Source organism: Poecilia latipinna, unplaced genomic scaffold, assembly GCF_001443285.1.
Source record: "Poecilia latipinna isolate Pla-1442-1.1 unplaced genomic scaffold, P_latipinna-1.0 Scaffold106, whole genome shotgun sequence".
NCBI classification, from domain to species: domain Eukaryota; kingdom Metazoa; phylum Chordata; class Actinopteri; order Cyprinodontiformes; family Poeciliidae; genus Poecilia; species Poecilia latipinna.
The window spans coordinates 20236-44420 of NW_015112722.1; the positions used below are offsets into that span (position 1 = coordinate 20236).

A 24185-nucleotide genomic window follows, 5' to 3' on the forward strand; every position below is an offset into this window, starting at 1 on the left:
TAATTTATGTTTATACATTTGCAGATATAATTTACTTTACTGCCATGCAGGTATAGCATAGAGTAATCACGTTTTAGGACATCAATGCGACATGTGAGAAGCACTCCAGCACAGTATGCTCTTCACTTTGCCTTTACTTTAATCTCTTGGAACCTGATCTCTTGGTAATTTGCTCCAATTAGTGAGCTGCTACAGGCGATGACGTCCACTGTCAGCCTGTCATATTTGCTCACAATATTCACAAACAGATCGTATTACTTTTAAAGTTTATAGATATCTAAAATAGGTCCTAAGAAAATACAACTGATAAAATTGTTCCTGCTTGATAAATTTGAATGTGTATAGCTGTACAATGGGATGCCGTTTGTAGTTACACCGTAAAAATAATTAACAGCATTAATTTGGTTTATTTAGCTATTTTAAGAGCGGCTAGAATTCCTGTTTGTTCACTCATAAAACAAAATTATTTATATAACAATTATTCAATATATTCTTTGTGTATTATCTATTTATAGCCGCTCTAAAGTAACTAAAAAGTGAATAGATTATGAACCGGAAGTGTTCGGACTAGACCGCAGTGGCGGATGTTTATGAAGAAACTGTAGTTCCATAAGTAAAGGTCTGCATGGCAATTAAAACGGCACATTCTATGTTTTTAACTGACACGGTGGAAATGTCGAAAAGAAAAAGAATCGATGACAAAGAAAACGTAACTTCGGTGACAAATGCAACCACTCAACAGTGGGGTAATAGAGGCGAGCAAACCCAACTTTTCTTTTGATATTCCACTTCCGCTTAACGGCACGCTAATTTGCATATCAGCTAAATATTTAGCTTGGATCTAAATATTTTGTTACGAGCTAAATATTTAGGTAGCAACCAAAATAGCGAGCAAGCTAAATATTTAGTCCGAAAATTAAATGTTAATTATTTTGGAATTAAATGTTTAGTTAGAAAGCTAAAAATGTTAGCTTTAACTTGAATATTTATTTGGGAACCAAATATTTAGTTTGCAAACTAAAATTTAGCTCCAAATTAATTATTTAGCTTGGAACTCTGACATTTATAAGTGTATGAATAACATGGTCAAAATATGACTGAATAATGAACACATTTTTTTTTTCTTTTTTAATGATGGGGCTAAATAAAGCAAATTATTGCTGTGAATTTTTTGCTGTGTAACTTTACAAACGGTGCCCCATACAAAGGGCCCCATTTTGTACCTCTGTTTGTGTATGTGAGTCGTGCATATCGGCGAAACCGTCAACAGCGCATCTGTTTTGGAAAGATAATGACTGGTCGTCATGGCTGCCTTGATGGCTGTAGATCCCGTTTGGGAGATACAGCGGTAGTAGAAACTAAAATGAAGTGTTTCTACTGGTAGGCCACAAGGGGGCACTCGTGCACAAGCCAGAAGAAATTTATCTGAGCAGCTTCCACTTGAAGACATGGAACCTCATGTCATTGTAAATTTGAAATGCAGACTCTGTTTTCAGAAACGCTGTGCGCGTGTAATGACTTGTTGTCCTGTGTGTGTTGTTTTCTTCTCCTGCGGCCTCTTATGGCGCCCACAGAGCAGTTAGTGTTGACCACCATTAGGCAGGAGGCTTCTGAACTTCAGGACCAAGACCAGGGCGCCAACGCTACCATGCGTGCTTGCCTCGCAGACAGGTTTGACAAAAGTGAGTTTACTAAAAAACAACCTGGATGATGAGAAACCCAAGTTGCATGTGCAGCTAGGGGCAGGTGTTTCCCCAGCCTCTGACCCTGATGAGCTACAAATGGGATTTTTTAAAAAATACTTTATTTTTGATCTGCTACGGAGTTCGTCTGGTGACATTGGAGTGAAAAAAAGCAGCCAAATGAAGTGTCTCTTGCTAAGAATTATTCCATGCCTAACTGCAAGTGTTTGAAGAAGTGATTATAATTCATTCCCAGATTGAAATGAAATGAGGTCATGTTTGTTCATAATTAATAATAATTCATGATAATTAATAATAATTCATGATAATAATTAATGTTATTATTAAGTGTTCCCACAAATTAAACAAAGTGTTCCCAGGAGTTAAGTCATGCCCATGAATGAAGCAAGAAGTTACTAAACCCTGCCCAGGAGTTTTGAAAATGTGCCCACAAGTTAAGTCATGGCCACAAGCTGTTAAGTCATGGTCAAAACTTTTTTTTTTCTTCTCCCACTTCACCTGACGGGCTCTGTAATTTGCAGCTGAAAAGAAAAGCAACATTGCTCTGGATCTTGAGTAACTGTATCTCCTTGGGGCCTGAAGTGATAAAGAGTTGAATGCTGCACAGCACTTCACTCTCACTGCATGAGCTTGTAGCCAGTAGAAAGCACTTCGAACATTAGTGGAGAAAATGGATAAATAGAGGTAAAATAAAAATGTTAGCACATGCATGCCGTAGAAATCAGTACATGCATGCATGTATTACCGCGGCATGCATGAACAGAAGGAAGTACATAAAAAGTGCTGCCTGCATGTGGTGCAGAGAAGCGCAGAGGAGTAGATGCATGATGGGCTATTTTATATCCTCTTGCATAAAAACGTGCACTCTCTCGTCTCTGTGTAAATACATCTGTGGAGTGGAAGTGGTTATCTGAAGGTGTGTAGACACGCAGAGTGGTAAAAGTACTCAGCCCTGGCAACCTTTTCTCATTTGGTCATTTTACAGCCATAAGCTTCAATTTATTTTATGAATTAGGATAGTGCATAATTGTGAAGCAGAAGGAAAATGTTGTGTGCAATAATGACCAGTTGTCTAATGTAGTGCAGATGTGGCAGTGGCACCATCAGGCCGTGGGGATGGTTTTCATGAGTTGGTGGGCAGCTATTGTGCAAATCAACATGGCCAAAAAAAGTGAATTCTCCAGAGATTTGGAGCTGTAAACTTCATCAAATGATGACCCCCAAACAGTTACTTGAGGGGGGCAAATACAAATGCATGCCATACTTTTCTTTACATTTATTTCTTTCTTAAATAGAAAATGAAAATCCTATATCCCATATTCTTCACAGTTATCAGCTACCTTGTGTTGGTCCATCACATAAAGCTCGTGCTTGTAACATGACAAACGTTAATAAGATCAAGGGGTGTGAATACGTTTGCAAGGCAATCTACCTGGACACGCTCAACTTATGTTGCTGGTGCGTGTCGCACCTGTAGGATTACCAGGTTATGGATTAACAGCAGGTGAAGTTGCAGAGCAGACACAGAAAGGATTATCATGCTCGCTCACTTCATCGCTAAGAGGCTTTCTTCCCTTTGCTTCCTACTTCGGTACGGTGGCAAATGGACCCACGGGGGCCGATGGCAACCATGTTAGCAAGGAGCTGGAAATAGGACTCAAGGCGCCGGGGCCACAATGGGACATAAGGGTCGCCCAGGCAGACGGAGCTCTGTAGGTAATGTTTTCCTGTGCAGAACTGTACGGAGGCGTATTGTTGACACTTTGATGGCAGATAGGGACGTCTTGTTTGATTTAATGCATAAGATTATAACATATTGTGCATTGCGATCACAGAAGAGCACATTACTAGTGATGAAAAATGCCCAGATGAAATGTTTTTGGTGTTTTCCAAGCTGGCCAAGCTAAACTGAATGTGATATGTTGATTATGTAATGATCGTGACAGGCCTAGAGGATGGGACTTCTTCAGTGTTCAGCCTGAGCAGACTTCAGTGAGGCTTGCCGCTGTCTTTGGATTAAAAACAACTCTCATGTTAACAGACAATGACTCCGCAAGACTTTTTTTCTGCTAAATTTGCCAGTCTTGCTGTGAAATAGGTATGCATGCATCCATGTGGAAGCTAATTCTCTTTGAAGTTTTTTTTTTTTTTTTTTCCCCAGATAATAAAAACAGGAACTCAGCCAGAATCCTATCCTCAGTGTGGCATGTGTGGTGGCAGAGCTTGAACATCTGGGGATAGTATCAGCAGCCCTGCCATAGCTGTCGTTATGATTAGCAGCTAATGTCTTCCGGCTCATTTCTTCTCTGGACTGCATCATTGGATTAAGTGTTTAACTGTCTGTGAAGTGGCTTTTTTTTTTTTGCCATTTAAAATATAGCTCAGATGTGAGATGGTTTGGTTGTGGCTGTTGGGAGTGATAGCACAAGTGCAGCAGCATCACGGTAGTGCCCTGCATTCAATATGCTGTGCCATACTGGAAAATGTAGATGAATTATGCAGTCTCCGTGCATGTATTATTCAGCGATCCAGGCTGCTTTTTAATGGTGAAATTTTGGCAACAACCCAAGTTAAAGGACACGTGAGAACTCTAGAGTTTGTAAAAATTTGAAGTCTTTTTTTTTTTCATGTGCTTAAGTTATTTGTCTGCATTTCTGGATTACATTGCAGTCTTTTTGCCTCAATCTGAGGTGCCGTTTGTATGAAACAGACATTAGAAAGTGTATAGTACTCAGAAGTTCTTTATTGAGTTATCAAACAAGCTTGTTTCCAAATAATTTAGTTTAAGACTGCTGAACTAAATGGGTAGCTGGCAGGATCTTACTCGCTGGGTATGAGATCAGAGTGTTGAGTGGGGATCAGGCTAGTCTTTCCTGCGCCGGCTGCAGGTTATCAGACCTGAGGTTCCTAATTTGGCTGCCTCAGGTGCGTCGCGTGTAATTGACCTGGGCTGTGCTTTGTTGGAGTTTGCTGCTGACTCATCGGCAGCGCATCAGTGCAGCTACAGAGGCATCTGCGGCCTCCACTCCATCCGCGATGAGTAGTGGGAGCATTGATCTCCACTGAAATGAGCTATAGGCGTGGCGCGGAGAGAGTCTTTATTGATCTTTTCTGGAAAGGTGGAATCCATCGGGGATAGAAAATGAAGGATAGTGTATTTACAATTTCCACAGGATTCTTGAAAGACAATGCTGTAACTTGATCACATCAATACAATGGCCTTTTTCTATACTTTTATCCTCATGTTTACTGTAATCAGTTGAATTGCCTGCTGCTATGCCGGCTGCCTTAAGAGTTGTTTACAGCACAGTGTGCTGAGGTGCGATTATGACTCACGTCTCAGTTTGTGTATCTCTCATTAGGTCATGTGAAAAGATATAGGAAAAGGCAGAGAGGCTGTCAATTATCAATTCGCTTTAACAGACTTTGACCCTTGCTCTTTGCCTCAAACTGGTTCCCTGTGTGATGGCAGAGAATAAATGCTGCATGTACAACACCCTCTATAGTTATTGGCACACCTAGTAAAGATGTGTTTACCAAAGATTTCTACTTTTAAAAGGTGATCAAAACGTATTAAAATTTTTATTTAATAATCCATTGCTTTTTCCCCCCCTGGGGTATAAACTTGATGTGACAAAGAGGTTCATTTGTCTTCCATTCATTTCAAAAATACCTTATTTTCTCAAGGAGAAAATAACTCGTATCGCGTAAGTATCTTTGAAGAGTTGTTACGTATGATGCGTGGTAATAGTTTTGCAGCTTATCTGAAGAGGCTTCTGATTTAAGACTGTTGCTGTGTGACAGTCTCATGATTGTCATGACACACTAACAGCTCAATTTCTGGACAGCAAAGGTAATATTCCACATTGAGGCTGGACAAGAACCCAAGTCTACAACGCCCCCCTGCAGAGCGAGGAGGATAGAAGGGGAGTTAAAAAAATGATTCAAAGCTCACTGAGCTGTAGCAAAAAGGGGGAATGTCAGGCTTGCCAAGCCCTTTTAGAAACCCTTTCTGGCAGTGGAGGGCGTTGTTTTAATTCTAAAAATGTCAAGATGATGTGTTTTGTCCATTCAAAATAATTATATTATTTAACTATTTTAGTTCAAAGAATTTGCTTGTTGTGCATTTAACATTAATACCTCTAGAACTTTTTCATATTTTGTCGTTTTGCGAACACAAACTGCAATGTGTTTTATTGACATTTAAAGTGACAGGCAAATGCAAAGTACGCAAGGTAGAGTCTGTAATAATCAGTTTTCAGGTTTTGGGAGAAACACTAAAGGATGCTTCTCCCAACATTTCCACCTTACCTAGACTTTATTATTTGACTAGAGCAGCTTCTTCTGCATGTTTGTTGTGTCCCCTTATGACTTACGGCAAACTTTTACAGCTCTTGACTTTTCCCCATGCCGGCCAGCAAAGTGAAGTGCAGAAATCCTTCCTTCCACTTCATAATCATGCACTATTTTTGTTGCTCAATCACATAAAATCCCAATCAAACACATCAAGTTTAAGGTTTCTGGATGGTGTTCGGTAAAACACGGAAAAAGTCCTAGGTGCATGATTTCCTTTACAAAACTTACTATCGCAGCCAGATGATTAATCTATGCACTTACATCTGTGCACTGTTTTTTTTTAACTATTTCTCTTCATGCCCAGAATATCCTGCTTGAGTGAAATCGAAGGACTTAATCCAGTTTTGGTTATCGATGATGGGACAGACTAATGCATCTCCTGTTGCACTGCAGCGGTGCAGAAATGGCACTTCAGGACTTTGGAAATTCAATAAGCAGAACCCTGCCACGGCTTATTCTTTTTTGAATTATTCATGCAATTAGCCTGTTGACGGTTTCACTCACAGACTTTCCTACAGACATGATCCTATAACAAACAACAGGAGAATCTGATCCCATGATTATAAATAGACTCTATTTTAAAGATGGGAACAGTTTGAGGAACGGTGTCCTGCAGGAAGTAGCAGTGGCATCAAAGTAAAGAGAAAGCGACATGAAGTGATCTCTGATGGATGGTTTCTGACTGCCGCATGTCATTTGACCCCATCTGTGCCCAACCACACAACCTTAAGGCGATGCGAAGCTTCTGGCCCTTTAAAAGCTGAGCCCCGCAGCTCTGAAGGAGCTCCATATGGCTTCCCCGCTTCATTTGTGAGCAGCCGGGGCCGTCGTGTTGGAGGGAGGAGCTCGCCTCAAACGCACCAGATAAAGCCCGTACAGCGTCCGAGCGTGGAGGCGCATACTTCGCTATATCTCACCGGCAGCTTCAGGTTCAGCCGAGCCGAAAGAGGAGCGCGGGGAGGCGGGTAAAGCTGAAACGGCTGCCCTCGCCAGTGCACGCCCGCCGTTGTTCCAGCAGCGGAGTGAACTGTAGCTTCCAGACCCGGTTGCTGCTGTCGCCTGCGTCTTCGCAGAAACGCACGGGCTCCCGTGTTTTATGGGAATAAAATCCACGAAGCTGAAGCGCATGCGGGGGTGAATGAGCGGAGATCACGACGCTTCGAGATGACAAAGCCAGGCGGGCGGGGAGGAGAGGAAGAAGAAGAAGGAGCGGGTGGGATCCCCCTCTTCCTCCTCTGTCACTTTTCTGGATTTTCTCTGTCTACATGTGCGCTCAGTGTCCACATGAGCAGCTGATAAAAAGCAGACTAACCCGCAGTGTTTGTTCGCCTCGCCTTTGTGCATCACTCAGCATATCCATTATTACAAGCGGGGGGTCCCCGTGGGCGTTGGAACACGCGCGCGCGCGCGCGCACGGACATGAAAGACAATTACAGAGGGACGGGAAACGTCACCGAATCGACCCGAACCGCTTCAGCAGACCTCAGCACACAGTAGCCGTCCTCTGGTTGTAATTGGTCGCTGTTGATCTGTACAAACCACGTCTCCACGTCTATATGTGTGTGTGTGTGTGTCTCTCCCACCCTTCCCCTGTCTCTGTCTCTCCATCTCCCACTCGGACTCACTCAGCCTCACCTCTCTCCCATCAATCCAACGGCGCAGGACCCTCTGGCTCGTCCGCCGGGTACCGCAAGGCGGATGACGAGATGTCCGGGACCACTTCCCAGGCGGATCCCGTCGACGCCACTGCGCGGACTGTGATCCTCAACCGGACCCAAAGCACCAAGTTCTGCGACAACCACGTGAGGTAGGCTTAAGACTTAACTGCTTTGATGCTTGATTTCTGCTCTGGCATGTATTCATTATCAACGTTATTTAAGTTGGGAAGTTCTTTAAAGTCTTCAAAAATCAACATTTGTAACACAAACCCGTATTATAACGGCACTGGAAACAAACAATTGTTTGAATTTAATCAGTAAAACTGATCTGACAGTTTTATTAGGGTTGAAATCTCACAAGTCTACCAGCTAAATGAAAATGGATTACTTTTATAATTTTAGAGATTTAATGTTAGACACTAACGAAGTAGGACAAAAATTCTTAATTAGAAGTGAAACCAAATATCTCTTGGAGATAAAAATCTGAAAAGTGGGGGATGCTTTTGCCTGCAGCTGGTCTGGGTCAATAGTACTTATCTCTACAACTTTTGCACATCTGGAGTCAGAAATTTCCACTTTGCAACATTGCTCAAGTTCAAGTGCAAATCAGGATAAGCGCATATGTGAACATCGATTTTCAAGGTTGCCACAGATTCTTAATTGGATGCAAGTCTGAACTTGAGCTCAAACCAGCTTTCTTCCTAAGGAAAATCATTCCCGTTGTATAATCCTGCCACCATCATGTTTTCCTTTGGGGATTCTGTGTTCAAGGTGGTGTACAAATTAAAATGTATTTGGTTGACAAGGGTGCCACCTGCTCAGAGGTCAAGCTGGGGCATAAAGGTTACAGTCTGAGTTTAAGCAGAAGCTGAGCTATTTGTTTCATGTCTTCCCCGTCTGTTTGCTCTTCTTCCTATTAAGAAAAAAGGCTACCAGCCTTGTACAAACTTACAAAATGTACTTATTCGACTAAATTGGTTAAATTCTTACAAGTTATAAAAGGAAATGCTCAAAGATTAATTTATTTTTTTGTAGCAAGCAGAAGAAATATTCAAACCAGGATTTCACAGAAATATTGACCTTTTCAAAAAGCACACTTTAAACACAAAATATTGTTATATTGTTAAAATATTCAGGCTGCTGTTGTCTTAAATGACAAGTTTGATTCACGCAAAGAGTTTCAATGTTTTTTGTTTGCTTTAGTGAGCAGTGTGGATGAGCAGCATTTCAAAGACGTGGACTCAGAAGTAATTTCATCTAATTGTACAAACTTCATTTTTTTTTCTGAGGAACGCACAAGAGATCAGTGGTTGAATCCCAACTGTAAGGGCTTTTAAGCGTTGTGCTTGAGACAGATAATGACTCTACATGATCCACAAACCATGATGGATTCCAAAATGAATGTTGAAAATGCTTTAAGCTCGCCTCAAAGATCATGCACAGAGCAGAGGACTTAATTTTTTTTTTTTGGCTTGTGCATAACTGAATCAGGTGCTATTATTTAAATATTTCCTCATTTGCCGCACATTTTGCTCTTGACATTAGCACTGCAACATGTTTACTTCTTGGATCTCAAATATGATAACTTCTCTTACAACTTGAAAGTCCATTTAAAATGCCATCTTTGCATTAAATTATCATAATTTACAAAATCATGCAAAGTTGGCACCTTTAATGGACTTTTAGTGGAACTTTTAGAGCAACTTTGCATTAAAAGTGTCATTATTTGCCAAATGACACTTCATGACAACTGTCAAACATTCATAAAGACTTCTTTATGTTCATGACAAGTGTTATGTCATGTTTATGACACCGTCATGTCAGTCTTATGCACACCCCTTCAAATAAAGTGTTACCAGTCATTTTAATTGCCAATATCTAATACAATCCAAAATTCATTTTTATAGTGTATGTGTTAATTCTTTAACCTTTTGGCGCTTTGTTTGGCTAAAAGATGGTTCACCAGAGCTGATGTTTGCTTAGCAGGTTTTAAATCCACACCGAGCGGAGTTGAAGGACGGTCTCTGACAGTCACCGTGTTTCACCCGTGTGCCACGTAGACTTTGAACCTTGGATATATGGTTGTTTTGCGCCTCCTAAAACGTATTCCTCTTGCTTAAATAGTGATCATTCCTTGAGTTTCTACAAATTCTCACAAATTTTCACCTGAAGATCTCTCTCTCCTGTTAGTGATTATTTGCCGTCTTCCTAAAAGGGTGAGGCTAACATGTTTGAGTGGTGGAAAGAGAGCTTGGCTTAACAAGATGACATGACACAGTGTTGCCCAATCAATACCTCCGCATTAATATTTAATGCTGCTTGGTAAATTAAACCCCAGTTACACATTTCACATAAATTTACACAAAGCTCCTCAGGATGGGTGTGTTTCTGCTGAAGGGAAACTGTGATTAAGTATTTTTGCATGACTGATGTCACTGAGGATAAAACCTGTCTCCTGTGCCTCCTCCACGTCAAATGCTTTAGGTGTGATTTATTTTGGACGCGACCTTCTGAGTTTATCACAGCTTTGGTGCGACAAAAGTAAACTCCAATGCAGATCTTTGCACCTTTTCTCTCACATGTGTCCCCACGGTTTTCTGTTGGGCTCACATCTTTAGGGAATCATGTTGTTTTGTTTTAGTGTCATTTTCCTTCGTGTCTTTTCCTGTAGTTTTGTTGTCTGCTTTGCGCAGTCGGTAGATCTACTCTCCTGTTTTGTGTCTGAAAGGGTTTGTTTTCTGCTTTTACTGTGAGGTTTTAGAATGAGTGTTTCTGCTAGATTGAATTTCACTTTAAAAAAACAGAAGCATTTCACCTAATGAGATTAATGTGGGTGCCATTCAGCCATCTGATTGGATGTGCTTGGGCGCTCCGTCTCTCCTCTGTGCAGATTGGACGGACGGGAGCACTCTTGCTCCAGAGGCAAAATGCCTTTCATGTCCTTGTATTCCTGTAACTCTTTAGTTTGTGTTTTAAAGTCCAACAGCGTTATTGATTTTTCTTTCTGAGATTAAAGCATTGCAGCTCTTATCTGTTCACTCCACTGTCCTCCTCCCCATTTCCAGGCTTCACTCTTCAGTACACAGCATGATCATTTTAGAATAAAGAAGTGCCGAAAAATGTGTTTTTCCTCCTAAAGATTTCTTCTGGTCTTGCCTTTTTTTATGTCATCCTTAAAGGTTTCAGATCAAACAGTTTTAATATCGGACATAGCTTGAGTAAACGCAAATGAGCAGTTTTCAAATATTTCTACTTGATACGAGAAAAGTTATCCAAGCAACAAAGCCCTACGACTTGCCTCGACTACAGCAAGTACCAGAAACGACACCCACACCATAACACTGCCACCACTATTTCTGACTGTATGTATTTTTAATACTAACTTAGTTTAGTCAAATAAATTCCACTTTTGTTGCTTATGTCCACGGAATATTTTCCAAAGCCTTGGATCTTCAGCATGTTTATTGGTAAATATTTGACCTTTATCAAATATTTGAAAATGGTCAACTGACCTTAACTGAGTCAGTGAGAAAATGATAAATGACGTAGATAATGTTCTGGAGTTTATCAGCTCCTGGATGACTTGCTGAGGCCCTCTTAGATTAATTTTGGTTTGCCGACCCCTCCCGGAAAGTTCAGTCAATGCATGTTTTCTCCAGTTGTCGATAATAATGATCCTCTGGAGTCCCAAAGCCATAGAAATGTCTTTGTAATCTTTACCAGACCGATTGATGTAAATGCCTTTGCTTCCCATCTGTTCTTGAAGTCCATTAAATTGGGACATGGTGACTTTTTCAGATTGTTTTAGCCTACCACGTTGTAAGACAGCTTCAGTGTAGTGATTTCATGGTTCTGCAGCTCTAGCTTTTATCTTAATTAAAAAACTCCTTCGGTATTAACTCCTGGCTATTTTTGTCTAGTATTTAAATTTTGATCAATGATCAATTTTTTTTTAATCTGAGCCAAAGGATGGGGGCACATACTTTTTGACTGCTCCGTACTTTGAATGCTGTTTTCTATAAAAACAGTCCAAAGCTGTACAGCTGCAGGACAGCATCACCCCTGCTGCCAACAGCTGCTCACACTTGTAGCAATGTACACTACAGAAACTAACACATCCAGGTGCTTTTTTTTTTTCTTTTTTTGATTCAGTGTGAATGCACGTGCCTCTGTTGCTGGAGTGCCGTATCGCTTGTCTTTGATTAGATTGAGGCGTGTAGTATCACCAGCTCGGAGGTATCCGTCGCCTCCGGGTCAGGATCCTGTGTGTCGGTGTGACTGGTCAACAGCTGTTGCTCCCATGTTGTTTTTTTCCCATGCAACATCCTGCTCCTCGTATTTTGTGTCTGTAAGGATGAGGCAGATCTAGAGGGGGCAGCGGTGAGGGTTACGGGTTCATCTCCTTGGCGCTCCTGAATTGCTCCGTGCCATTTGATGCATGCACACTCTCAGCACTCACACACAGGAACATGCACAATCCATTAAAGGAAGCTCATTGCAGAAGCTTTTTCTCTTTACTTAGGTGAAAGAGGGAGGGGGGGAAAACAACAAAACGAGGTCTTAACTTGAATGTTGACTTTATTTTTAGCTTTTTATAAAAGCACTTACTGTAGCTAATGGCTATATCAAGGCTAATCAATACAGCTGTCTGATCAATACAGCTGACTTGCGGATAAATTGGGGCTGCCAAGGTTTCTTCTACCTATTTCCTGACATTCTTGGTCTCAATTTAGTGCGTTGGACTAAATATCTTGATCTATTTATAAGTGCGATGTGTGCGCAGCCTTTAGTGGCCCAGGTTTCCCCTACCTGAGCACATTTGGGTGTTTATAGTCGAAATGGAGTTTTGTTTTATTCATCCTCTAAAGTAAGCGATGCCCCAGAGAATTTTACATTAAGATGTCATTATTAATCTATTATTTATTGCACTTTAGTTGCTAATGCATTTCATGACCTTTTCTCTTGTTTGTCTGAGCACATTATCTGTTGTTTCCATTTTCCTCATACAGTACCACCAAGTATGGGATTCTCACGTTTCTGCCCCGGTTCCTCTATGAGCAGATCAGACGGGCGGCCAACGCCTTCTTCCTGTTCATCGCACTTATGCAGGTAGATGCTGAAGCTGGTTCTGGGCTGATTCTTTGTCTTTTAGTTTATACTCGAAATGGACCAATCGGAGATCTAAATTTCTAATTTATCTTTGTTTTGTTTTTATCCCTGATCTGTAAAGTCCAGTTTATTGTTTTTCTTTTAAAACTGTAAAAAGTACAACAAAATAAGTTTTCTTGCATTTTATGGACACAGTTAGCATTTCACTTTCTCTAAAACAGAATATTTATAGTGAAATAACTGCATTCACAACATAGTTTTTATCTCATTGGATTTATTTTTGTTAAATCATGAAATGCAACATTTAACAATATTTAAAAATAAGAGACGTGTCCAACTTCATGTTTATGAAGAAAAGATGAGACTAAGTTAAACATTATTTAGCACAAAATAGACAAAATGATTACAAAGTTCAAACTTTATAACGTTGGACTGGGTTTTTTTATAGTGGCATTCTGTGAAGTTAACAGATTTCCACTATTGCCCTGTAGCAGAGATATCACTATTTTGAGCTGACATCAGCATTAAAATGAAAATAAATCCTCTAAGTAGTGAAAGCTAACAGCTAGCTATTAATACACTGTTATTGCTGACTTGTGCTGTTCAGAACTGAAAATGTTTATCAGTGGGACACATTGTAGAATGTTAAGTCTACAATTTCATAATGAAACATTAACTGTGACGGTTCCAAACCATTACCATCATTTTAAAATCCAGTTTCTTCCCTGGCGGATAGAATTGGACTCAATATGTCACTGGATAGAGAGCGTACCAGGTTTTACAAAGTTAAGCTTCATGGATCTTATGGAGATGTTCATTAAAGCTCTGCTGCTACTTCACTTGCTATCCAGCAAGCAGTCTTTACAAAGTCTATGCATAATATCTTCCATGGACCTGTTGTAGACTTGGACTTAGTCTCAAGTCCAAGTGATCTAAATGTACCTTTGATCTAAGGTACATTTATATCAAAGTCCTATTCCAGCAGAATATGGACGCCGAGATATAAATTTAAATATATGTTGATACTGACGTTTTATAACCCAGAATGCTTTAACTGAGACATTCAGCCCTGTCTGTTTATTGATTAGTAAGAATCAAATTATCCTAAACAAATGGTTTTTTGGAGGGAAAAAAAAGGCAAAATAACGTAAATGCAAGAGCAAAGAAATTGCATTATCCTGTTCATGCATATTTAATATGCATTAAAATCTCAGATATTCACCAAGATTTTATTGCTTTTCCATGGATCCATTACATTCTCATCAACATAATCTTTACAAACATCTTGCAAATATACTAGAGTTTTTAATGTGCAAGCTAATAGATATTCTTCAGAAGCACTTGGCAATCTACTTACAAAAGGACCCTTCTGCTTGTCATTATTGCCGTCATCTTAGATAATAGTAATGATTCTTCTGTGCTGCCCGTCAGCACATATAAAAGTATAGATTCTGTTTCTTTCTCATCAGCAAATCCCCGATGTATCACCGACCGGTCGCTACACCACTCTGGTTCCGCTCATCTTCATTCTCACTGTGGCGGGAATTAAAGAAATCATAGAGGATTATGTGAGTAGCTCAGCAGGGACTTGGTCAAGACTTGTAGTATTGCTCCTAGAGCAGGTTTACTCCAAATATTTATAGTTTCATTCTATTTTCTTCTTGCCCTTTTGCAGAAAAGACACAAAGCCGACAACACGGTGAACAAGAAGAAGACGACAGGTATATTGAGCGATTTTTTTTTTTTTTTTTCCATGAGCGTGCGCGTCCGTTTGCCTGGGTTTTGTTTTCCTTTCATGGTTCGATGAATGGCCCTTGTCTGTCGGTCATTATAGCATTAGAGGGCACTCAGACCAAGACAAAAAAAAAAAAAAAAAAAAAAAAAGGTTTAGAGGCCATGAATACTGTATGAGAGCCGCTACATAGGCTTGACTGATGGCTGTGTTGTCGTTGTCTCTCAGTGCTGCGGAGCGGAGCTTGGCAGACGATCATCTGGAAGCAGGTATCGCTATCATCGCAAACGCGGCTGCTGCCGTCTCATTTATCATGCTTGTGATTTCTCATTCATTTCATCGTATCATACTGGCATAAATGACGAAAAAAAATTATTTTAAAATAATTCAAGGTGTCTAAAGTTAAAACTCTTGAGAATACAACAACTGTTAGTTAAGAAGAAAAATGTTGACGGTCCCAAAATAAATTCATCCTCTTAAAAAAAAAAAAAAAAACTTTCTGTAAATTTCAGTACAAAATATGTATTTTTCAAAATGGGAAAGACAAGAAATCCTATTGAGCATGTCTGCTTAAGCTTTAAGCACCCAAACTTTGGAACAAACTGTCTTTAAATACTAAGACGGACATCTTCGCTTCCTGTTTTTACGTCTGTTTTAAAAACACACCTTTTCTTCATTGTCTTTAATAAGTCGTGAGTCTACATGATCTTATCATGTTTTTGCAACGTATGGCCACTTTTAAGTAAGGTAGATGATCTGTGATGCAACGGGCCTGTTTCAGAGTGTATGAACCCTTTCAATTTTTGGAGGAAATTCTTGTGAAACCTGACATAAAAACCCAAAATGGGTCATTTGGATTGATGATCCAGTCAACCCAATCAGACACAAAATAAAAAAAATTTCCACATTGGTCACAACTCCCTGAAGAATTCATTTCTTTCATTCAAAATGACCAGAAAATATTTCTTTTTACTCTATTATCACAAACTGAAGCTGCAAATGTTACTGAGGTTGAGCTAACCCAGATAAGGAATGATCAAATATCCCTCTTGTCCAATGCTCCTCCATTTTAATGTGATTCAGGAAAGGGGTATGTGCTTTCTATTTGGAATAGGGGAGGCATTAAGTGTCAACAGTTCAGAAATGTGACAATAAATGTGGCAAAAAATAATTATGGAAAAAATAACCTATTTCTGAATAAGTTTTCCCCTCTACGAATAAATATACTCAGTTTAAGCGTTCAGTTTTTTTGCAACACTTCAGGGTTTTTAGGCTGTTCTGTAGCCAATAAACGTGGAGAGTGCCGAGTTGTACAAAAACAGAAAGCAAACGCGTAACTGAAATGAAAGCCAGCTCATCGAGATAATTAAACGTGTAATCAGAGTTGGAGGAGAAATGTGCCGAATCAAGAGCAGCAACACAGTTGAGCTTAGTTATTAGATGCAAGTTCCCAAATGCTCTGTTGTCACAACGCAGTGCGGACTTGTTTTCCTAAGATTTGGGCTCCTTATTGACTGTCCTCATTAACTGGGCCCAGCTGTGCTCAGCCTCGCTCCATTAGGTCGAATCAAGTCAGATCTGGGTCCTTGTTACAGAGTATGGGTGACAAAGCTTGTTTATCAGGATTTAAGCTTCAGTGTGTCAGGACAGGTAAGGGAATTTGTTCCAGCTTGTCATCCAGTCTAATTAAAGTTTTCTTCTGAAAGAAGTTTTGTCTAAAGTTTCGTAGTTTGTGCGAACGTTCTCTCAATCTCTCACTGTGAGAACAGGTTTGTTTAGATTTTTGAGATCCATTGTGCCTCTTTAAAAAGAGTAAACAGCCTGCAGCAGGATAGTTTCTCTTGTGCGTTGTGATGCTTTGTATAAACTTTCCACACCCTTGTTTTCAAAAGAGATTACATTCTTTTTTTTGTTGTTGTTGCTGTTCTTTGGAACATATTAAATGCAGACAGGTTAATAATATTAGTTTTCCTTTTGTAATTTTGAAATATTGCATTGCTTCCTGTTCTTCTTCAAAGCTCCTTGCCCGTAATGAATGACTATTTATGATGGTTACTGGCATGGCTGCACCATGCTTGACTGATTTAAATAAAAGTAACTTTTGCTTGCTGAATCTTGCCTCTCCTTTTCTTATCGCCACTTTCTTTCAAGCCGTTATGTTTCTGAAGTCTGAATTTGTTGCAACCTGACCAGAACATGATGCACTGCTGTGCTTGCTGTCATCTTATCACAAGTCTTTTCCCTCTGATGGCTGTTTTCTTTGTAGTCACTGATTAACCTCCCTCTTTTTTTCTTTTTTTCCTCTCTTCACCTACCCATGCCCCCACACAAACGCTTGTTCCTCTCGCTCATTCTGTCGCTCCTCTGCATCCTGGCCACCAGGTGGCAGTAGGGGACATAGTGAAGGTGACCAATGGCCAGCATCTTCCAGCTGACATGGTTATAGTGTCGTCCAGGTCAGACTCCGTTTTGTGTGTGTGTGTGTGTGTGTTAGAAAATTGTTTGATTAATACCAGAAAATGTTTTCCTAAATGTGACACTGGCATGCCTTTTTACTTAATTGGGTTTTAATTACGTTTTTGCTGACTGAGGTGGTGTTGGATGATTTAAACAATTCCACATGACTTTAACTGAATTTTAAACAAACCAATTAAATTAATTGTTATTAATCTAGTGTAATTTTAACTTTGCTGCCATTTCTGCAGCGAGCCACAAGCCATGTGCTACATTGAGACCTCAAACCTGGACGGAGAAACCAACCTGAAGATCAGACAGGTACAGTAATCTGTGTTTCGTAGAATTTATTTGGGTTTGGGTGTGCACGGGTTTAACCTGTAGGTTTAAAATATTGAAATGGCTTATGTAATGCTTTCTAGATTTAGAAAAAAAGCTGCTGAAAAAATTTTCTTCTCACTCTTTATTTTCTCAAATGGGAAACTCTGCCTCTAGAATAAATTGCTTAAGAAACCATTGTTTCCCTACGCATTGACAGAGTTCCTATACAGTCTGGAAAAGTTAGATTTAAAAAATATATATATTTTCCAGGTTTGGAAAAAGAATAGTGAGGGAAAAATATTTCCGAACATTATTACTTTTTCCCCATCCATGAATCCATTTATTCGCTCATCCATAAATCTTAATTTATCTTCCCACTGGTCTGTATTTCCTTCCATCTGTTGTTCCATCTACGGTTCAATGAGGACTGACAACTGACAGCTTCAGTCCAGGAAAAAGTATGAATTTTTGAAATGAAGATCTGTAGGAACTCCTGTCTTGATTGTGTAGTAAAAATATTTTATACTCTCTTTTACTTCTGTAAGTACACATTTAAAACAGACCAAGGAATGCGGAAAACTTGTATTTTTCCAGCAACTTTACATTGTCAACTTTTCCTCAAATTTCTTTGGACTCTTGTTCTGTTTTGCGCGTTTATAAATCTTCCACTTCTTTGGTTTGGCTTTACATGCAGGGTCTTCCCCTGACGGCTGGTTTTCAGACCCTGGATGACTTGATGGCGTTGTCGGGCCATTTGGAGTGCGAAGGCCCCAACAGACACCTGTATGACTTCACCGGCACGCTGCGCCTGGTGAACCAGAAGTGAGACATGCACAGCTTTTAGCAAAAGTTGTATTGCCAAAAACTATGGATGATTTCTTTCTTTTGTATTTTTTCTTTCTTTAAAGAAATTTTTAAATGACAGATATATAAAATGTGTACCAATGTAGTTGTGCAACAAAGGCTGTTCAGAGTTAGAAATTTGGATCCTTCAAGGGAACTGACATTCTGAGAATCCAAACATCTGGCATAAGAAAAGCAGAGCCATAAAATAAGTCAATGTTGATTCCTAAATGCTATAAATTTCCACTCGTGGACGAAATCTCCATTTGCTTTACCTCAGTCCAGCTCCTCTGGGTCCAGACCAGGTGCTGTTACGTGGAGCCCAGCTCAGGAACACACAGTGGGTTGTGGGAATCGCCGTCTACACTGGCCACGACTCTAAACTAATGCAGGTAGCGCAAACCTCTGCGCTTTGAAAAGCCATGAAAAGTATTGTTTCTATATTTAACAGAAGTTGACACAATAATTAAAGACTTCAACAAGGAGTTTGCATTTACTCTTATACTTAAAATTAACAGAGTTGGTTTATAATGCATTTTCTTTAGTGGTTATTCGACATGACTAATTTATAGATGTAAACAGAGAAGTTTAGCTGGATTTTTCTGCCTCAGACATTACCTTATTACTCCTTTGATTTCGTCACCTTTTCAGAACTCCACCAAGGTGCCGCTGAAGCGCTCGAACGTGGAGCGGGTGACCAACATGCAGATCCTGGTCCTGTTCGGCATCCTGCTGGTCATGGCGCTGATCAGCTCGGTGGGCGCCGCCATCTGGAATAGGGAGCACACGGACGAGGCCTGCTGGTACCTGTCGCGGGCTGGTGAGAGCACGCGCATATTCACAACGCCTTGCAAGCTGTTGGGTCTAGTGCATGAAAAGCCACAGAAATGCACATGCTTTGCTTTAAAGGTATTCCCCCCCTCCTCCCCTCCAGGTGACATCTCTCTTAACTTTGCATACAACCTGCTGACGTTCATCATCCTCTACAACAACCTGATCCCCATCAGCCTGCTAGTTACCCTGGAGGTGGTGAAGTTCACACAAGCCCTCTTCATCAACTGGGTACGAATCGTATCTTATTTTATAATCGATTAACTCTGCTAAAATCAAAATCTTCAATGTAATTTAGTGGGATTTTATTTGCTACACCAGGGGCCAAGAATATTAAGCCATTTTGCTTTCAGGACAACCAAATAAAACTTTAGAGCTGCAAATGTCCCAAAACTTTTTAAAAAAAAAAAAAAAAAAGACAACTCTTTAGGGAAGTATCTACTTTAGGAAATCTCTTGTCATTTTAAAGAACCAGCATTTTATTTCTATTTTTAGGATTTAAAATAAACATAACTGGTACTTTCAGTGTCATTCTTTGTGGAAATTCAGCGCAAATATTGCAAGAAACTTTTAAAAATGGTTAAAACCCTGCATTGTTAATATAAAAACATTAGTTAATTCTGTATTGTTTTTAGCTAAAGTTTTAAAGAGCCATTGTGGAAAGTCCAAAGAGCCACTCCAGAGCAGCAGGTTGCAGCCTCCTGTTATATTCCTGCTTTATTATCTCCTCAGGATGTTGAGATGTACTACTCGGAGACGGACACACCGGCTATGGCGCGAACATCCAATCTCAATGAAGAACTGGGCCAGGTCAGGTGCAAAACCTCAACAACTGGCTTCTGAATTAAGAGCAGCACACTACATTAAAGCCATCTCTGTCTCTTCCAGGTGAAATACCTCTTTTCTGACAAGACGGGAACGCTCACGTGTAACATCATGCACTTTAAGAAGTGTACCATTGCGGGAATCACATACGGGTCAGTCATCCTTTATTTAAACACCTCTTTTACATCCCGAGTTTACCTGTAAAACGAGGATCCGGATAAGAGAATATGAGCTCAGAATGCTGCTAAATACGCTTCTGCTGTTTCAGTCGCTACATTATGTAGCAGACTAACCCAATTAAGGCTGAGCCGATTGTACTTTTACATGTTTAATCAAAGAAACTAATCAGCTAATCACCTGTTTTCGACTTGATTCAACCTCGTTCATTACTGCAGCCACTTCCCTGATCTTGACTGTGATCGTTCAATGGAGGACTTCAGGTGAGTGGCCTCCCAAGCTTCCCAATTCTGTTTTGCACGTGTAGTAAATGATTAACTGTGTGCCTGCTTGCTTTAAATGGAGCATTAAACAATGCCTTTTAATCAACGAATCCATTAGTTTTTGTCTAATAACCGAAACATGTTTTTGTCCCTCAGCAACTTGCCGTCCAACAGCCATAACTCCACAGAGTTTGACGACCCGAGTCTCATTCAAAACATTGAAAAGAATCATGTAAGTGTCCTGTTTTTTAGATTCAATCTAAATTAAAAAGGTTGCAGTGAATGTTGTTATTGTTTCCAACCTTTTTGCCTGTTTTTAGCCAACATCACCTCTGATCTGTGAGTTCCTGACCATGATGGCGGTGTGCCACACTGTCGTACCGGAGAGGGAGGACGACCAGATAATTTACCAGGCCTCGTCGCCGGACGAAGGATCGCTGGTCAAAGCTGCCAAAGGACTCGGCTTCGTCTTCACAGCCAGGACCCCTCATTCGGTCATCATCGATGCGGTAAGCTTGTGTGGTAAATCTGAGCTAGGATTTTGGATAGAAATTCATAACTTGCTGTGTGAAGGACATGGCAAGGCGATCTCATTGGATGAGGGGAAAACTAGACTTTTTGGACCGAATGTTACCCTTCAACACGACATCCAGTTTAGAGTTAGAAAATTCTGTGAATTTTCAAAGCTAGCAAACTTTATTTGCAAATTTTATGGGATTAAACAGAAACGGACCTGAAATTTTAAATACTAAAGGTTACTGCATAGCAAGGATTTCACTTATCCCTGGTAATGTATGTTATTCAGCTAAATCGTGACTAAAACAAATGTCATGTGAGTAAAGTTAAATATTTTTATGCTGTTGCTCAATCACATGCAGCTTCTGGAAATTATCTGGAGCCTTTTGGCTCATTGTAATGCTAATCCGTAGTGTGAGCCAGGATAATGTCAGTATTATTCAGTGGGAATGCTTTTTCAGGATGGATAGGAATTGATAGATGGATGGAGTAAATAAAAATTAACACTTTTTATATATTTATTTTAAAAAAAAGTTTATTCCGCTTTTGAAATGTCTAAATGATTTTACAAGTATGGACAGTTTCACCAAAAATCTGAAAAGCAACTCTATTCTTTTTTTTTTCTTTCCTTTTTTGGTATAAGTTGACAAGCTTTCTGTGTTTCAGAGAGGAAAGGAAATGACCTATGAACTTCTGAACGTACTGGAGTTCTCCAGGTAATCCTCCCCGAAATGCCCTTGCACCCAAATAGTCGTGTTGTGACATTCCATTAAAACTACACCTTCCTCTTCCCACAGTAATCGCAAACGCATGTCCGTGGTGGTGAGGACGCCCTCTGGGAAGCTGCGGCTTTACTGCAAAGGAGCTGTAAGTTCATCAGATAGTCGTTGTTATTCTGTCAGTAATCTTGAATTTAGGTTGAAATTTAATTTATTTATTTTTTTTCAGGATAATGTCATCTTTGAACGACTGACGGAAGCATCTCAGTATAAAGATCTAACCATTGCTCATCTAGAGCAGTTTGCGACTGAAGGTATTGTTTACCCACTGAAAGAACAGCAGATGTCTTCATATTTGCATTCAATGGAGGAAAATAAACTGCAGTACTATCAGCTAACATATTTAACAGGAGAATGAGCTCAGAGGTTCTACTGGACTCTACTCTTGTTTAACCTTTCTAGTAATGATTTACCAGATATCTGTACAATTTCATTTTTATTTTTCATTCTTGCATCAGCTCTAATCCAAGGAAATCTTTGACTGTATTGCAACATTTTAAAACATGATTTGTATTGAGAATATTTTGGCAATTACTATAATTAAGTAAATAAGATTTAGCAAGAATTTTCTCAACCTCCTTCACCTCCCTTTTAAATATGGAGTCATGACAATGGTGTTGGCACAGGTGTGTTTTTTCTGGATAAGATTTGCTGGAATTAGATGTGATTTTGTCTAAATCTGGTGTAAAAACAATAGCAGAGACTTTCAGCTGACTTTCAGGAAGAGTTCCATCTGTAATCTGGTTTAATGGAAAAAGCACACAGTGGAGTAAAAAGTTGCTGATATCTTTCAATATTTTTAAAACCTGCCTTTCTGCAAGCACTTGTCAAAGTAATCCTTTGGAAAACAAGAGCATTCAATGTTCCTGCTGTAAATTTGCTATTTGGCTTTTACTTTCAGTGATTGCACAAATTCAGGAATACAGCTTTAGAACCAATTATTCAGTCCAAATCTCCCCCCTCATCTCATAAATCAGATTTGAACCTGGATTAAAATCTTTTGTGCTTTTGAATGCACAAAAACACACCAAGTGTTTTATCAACTTCACCTGAAAACAGAAGCAGTTTTATCTACCCTTAGTGTATTTTTCATCAGCCTCTCCTTGTTTTGCTCCTTCAGGTCTGAGGACGCTCTGTTTTGCCTATGTGGACCTGGAGGAAGGCGCCTATCAGGAGTGGTTGAAAGAATACAATCGTGTCAGCACTGAACTTAAAGACCGCACTCAGAAACTAGAAGAGTGTTACGAACTACTGGAAAAGGTATTAACAAGTTTAATCTATTGTGTTTGAATGCTGTTGATCTCCCACTAGTGTCGTTCTGCAAATCTTGCATTATAACTGCTTAAGCATTAAATTGGCTACATCTGTGCTTGCTGCAGCATGTTTTGCACCAAGATGTTTTTTTTTATCGCACTGTAACTTCTGGATGAATCTCCTCCAACATGCCTGAAGAAAATTGTTAAATTCCCTCATCAGCCTGTAAATAAGCTCTGCAGAGGCATGCTAGCAAGCTATTAATTTGATTTGGGTACGATGGAGGAGGGATGCATCTAAATGTTCCAGGTTAATAATGGCTCTTGAGTTAGAGTTGACCACCTCAGGTCTGTCACATTAAAAATTCTACTAAAAATACATTAAACTTTGTGATTATAACAATCCAAAATGTAAAAAGGACTCGGAAAACGTTGTATTGAAATGTTTTCACCTTGGGTAAGACTTGTATTTCAAAGCATTTATGGACTGTGGAGTTTGGTTGCCAGCAGGTGGCAGAGTGGATCTACTGATTTGTTGCACCTTTAATGTAATGCACAGATTAAACATTTTTAAGTGTTTCCATTTCTTCATCGTGTATGTTTTGCTTTATGATGCAGCAGTGCGTTTCACGTCTGTCTCAAAGAGGACACTATCTGGTTAAAAACCAAACAGGAGAACTAATAGGTTTAAAAGCCAACTGATTTGGCAGAGAGAGCTGAGGTGAGAAAAGTATGTGAGGAGAAAAAAAAAAAAAAAGAGGAAGCAGGAGGAGGAGGAAACCTCTGACTGGGAGACCACAAGGGCAATTACCTGCACTGGCGTGCCAAAAGCCCCATAAAACCGGAGTCAACAACACAGTCGTGTTAAGTTGTGTGTCTGTGTGGGTGTCTAATGAGGGCACACAAGCATTTAAACATTGAACAAATTTAAGCTAGCATGGGAAAGAGTAATGAGTTACCTCTTGGCTAGATGGTTTTTCAACTCAAAGTTGAACTGTCTGGCATCGCTTTCATCCTCAAATTAGTCATGTGTAGTGTTGTTAGAATCGTCCACATTTACAGGGACCTGATGTCTGGCTGAAGTCTGTCCTAATATGATTTCTTATAACCTCGTTAACTTTTTTTTTTTTTTTTACACCATTACGGGTTCATTTTCCTAGAATTACCTCTGGCTCTGTGTGTTTTGCCAACAGAACTTAATGCTGCTTGGAGCCACAGCCATAGAGGATCGCCTCCAGGCCGGCGTCCCAGACACGATCGCCACGTTGATGAGGGCCGGGATCAAGATCTGGGTGCTCACAGGAGACAAGCAAGAGACGGCCATTAACATAGGTGAGAGAAAATGATTAAATAAAGACACGGTGA

General features: G+C 39.9%; 1 protein-coding gene across 11 annotated transcripts in view; it reads left to right on the forward strand.

Annotated features, from left to right (window-relative positions):
* atp8a2 (ATPase phospholipid transporting 8A2) overlaps window positions 1-24185 on the forward strand; it is a 61192-nt gene that overhangs the window by 3060 nt on the left and 33947 nt on the right. For 2 of the 11 annotated variants that reach the window (XR_001424376.1, XM_015027727.1), the window contains exons 1-23: window positions 636-755; window positions 1575-1682; window positions 7689-7866; window positions 12727-12826; window positions 14296-14394; window positions 14502-14547; window positions 14787-14827; window positions 16941-17014; window positions 17264-17333; window positions 18028-18155; window positions 18457-18568; window positions 18828-18996; window positions 19111-19238; window positions 19740-19817; window positions 19896-19984; window positions 20228-20272; window positions 20429-20504; window positions 20593-20781; window positions 21455-21504; window positions 21586-21655; window positions 21737-21821; window positions 22688-22827; window positions 24014-24152. Coding sequence is in view for 10 of the 11 variants with exons in the window: in XM_015027727.1 (XP_014883213.1) it covers window positions 650-755; window positions 1575-1682; window positions 7689-7866; window positions 12727-12826; window positions 14296-14394; window positions 14502-14547; window positions 14787-14827; window positions 16941-17014; window positions 17264-17333; window positions 18028-18155; window positions 18457-18568; window positions 18828-18996; window positions 19111-19238; window positions 19740-19817; window positions 19896-19984; window positions 20228-20272; window positions 20429-20504; window positions 20593-20781; window positions 21455-21504; window positions 21586-21655; window positions 21737-21821; window positions 22688-22827; window positions 24014-24152 (2320 nt within the window). In the remaining variant the exon portion in view is untranslated. Of the gene's footprint in view, window positions 1-635; window positions 756-1574; window positions 1683-6352; window positions 7618-7688; window positions 7867-12726; window positions 12827-14295; window positions 14395-14501; window positions 14548-14786; window positions 14828-15580; window positions 16209-16940; window positions 17015-17263; window positions 17334-18027; window positions 18156-18456; window positions 18569-18827; window positions 18997-19110; window positions 19239-19739; window positions 19818-19895; window positions 19985-20227; window positions 20273-20428; window positions 20505-20592; window positions 20782-21454; window positions 21505-21585; window positions 21656-21736; window positions 21822-22687; window positions 22828-24013; window positions 24153-24185 lie in introns of those variants that run through there. The other 9 variants (XM_015027722.1, XM_015027724.1, XM_015027726.1 and 6 more) reach the window with 9 other exon arrangements.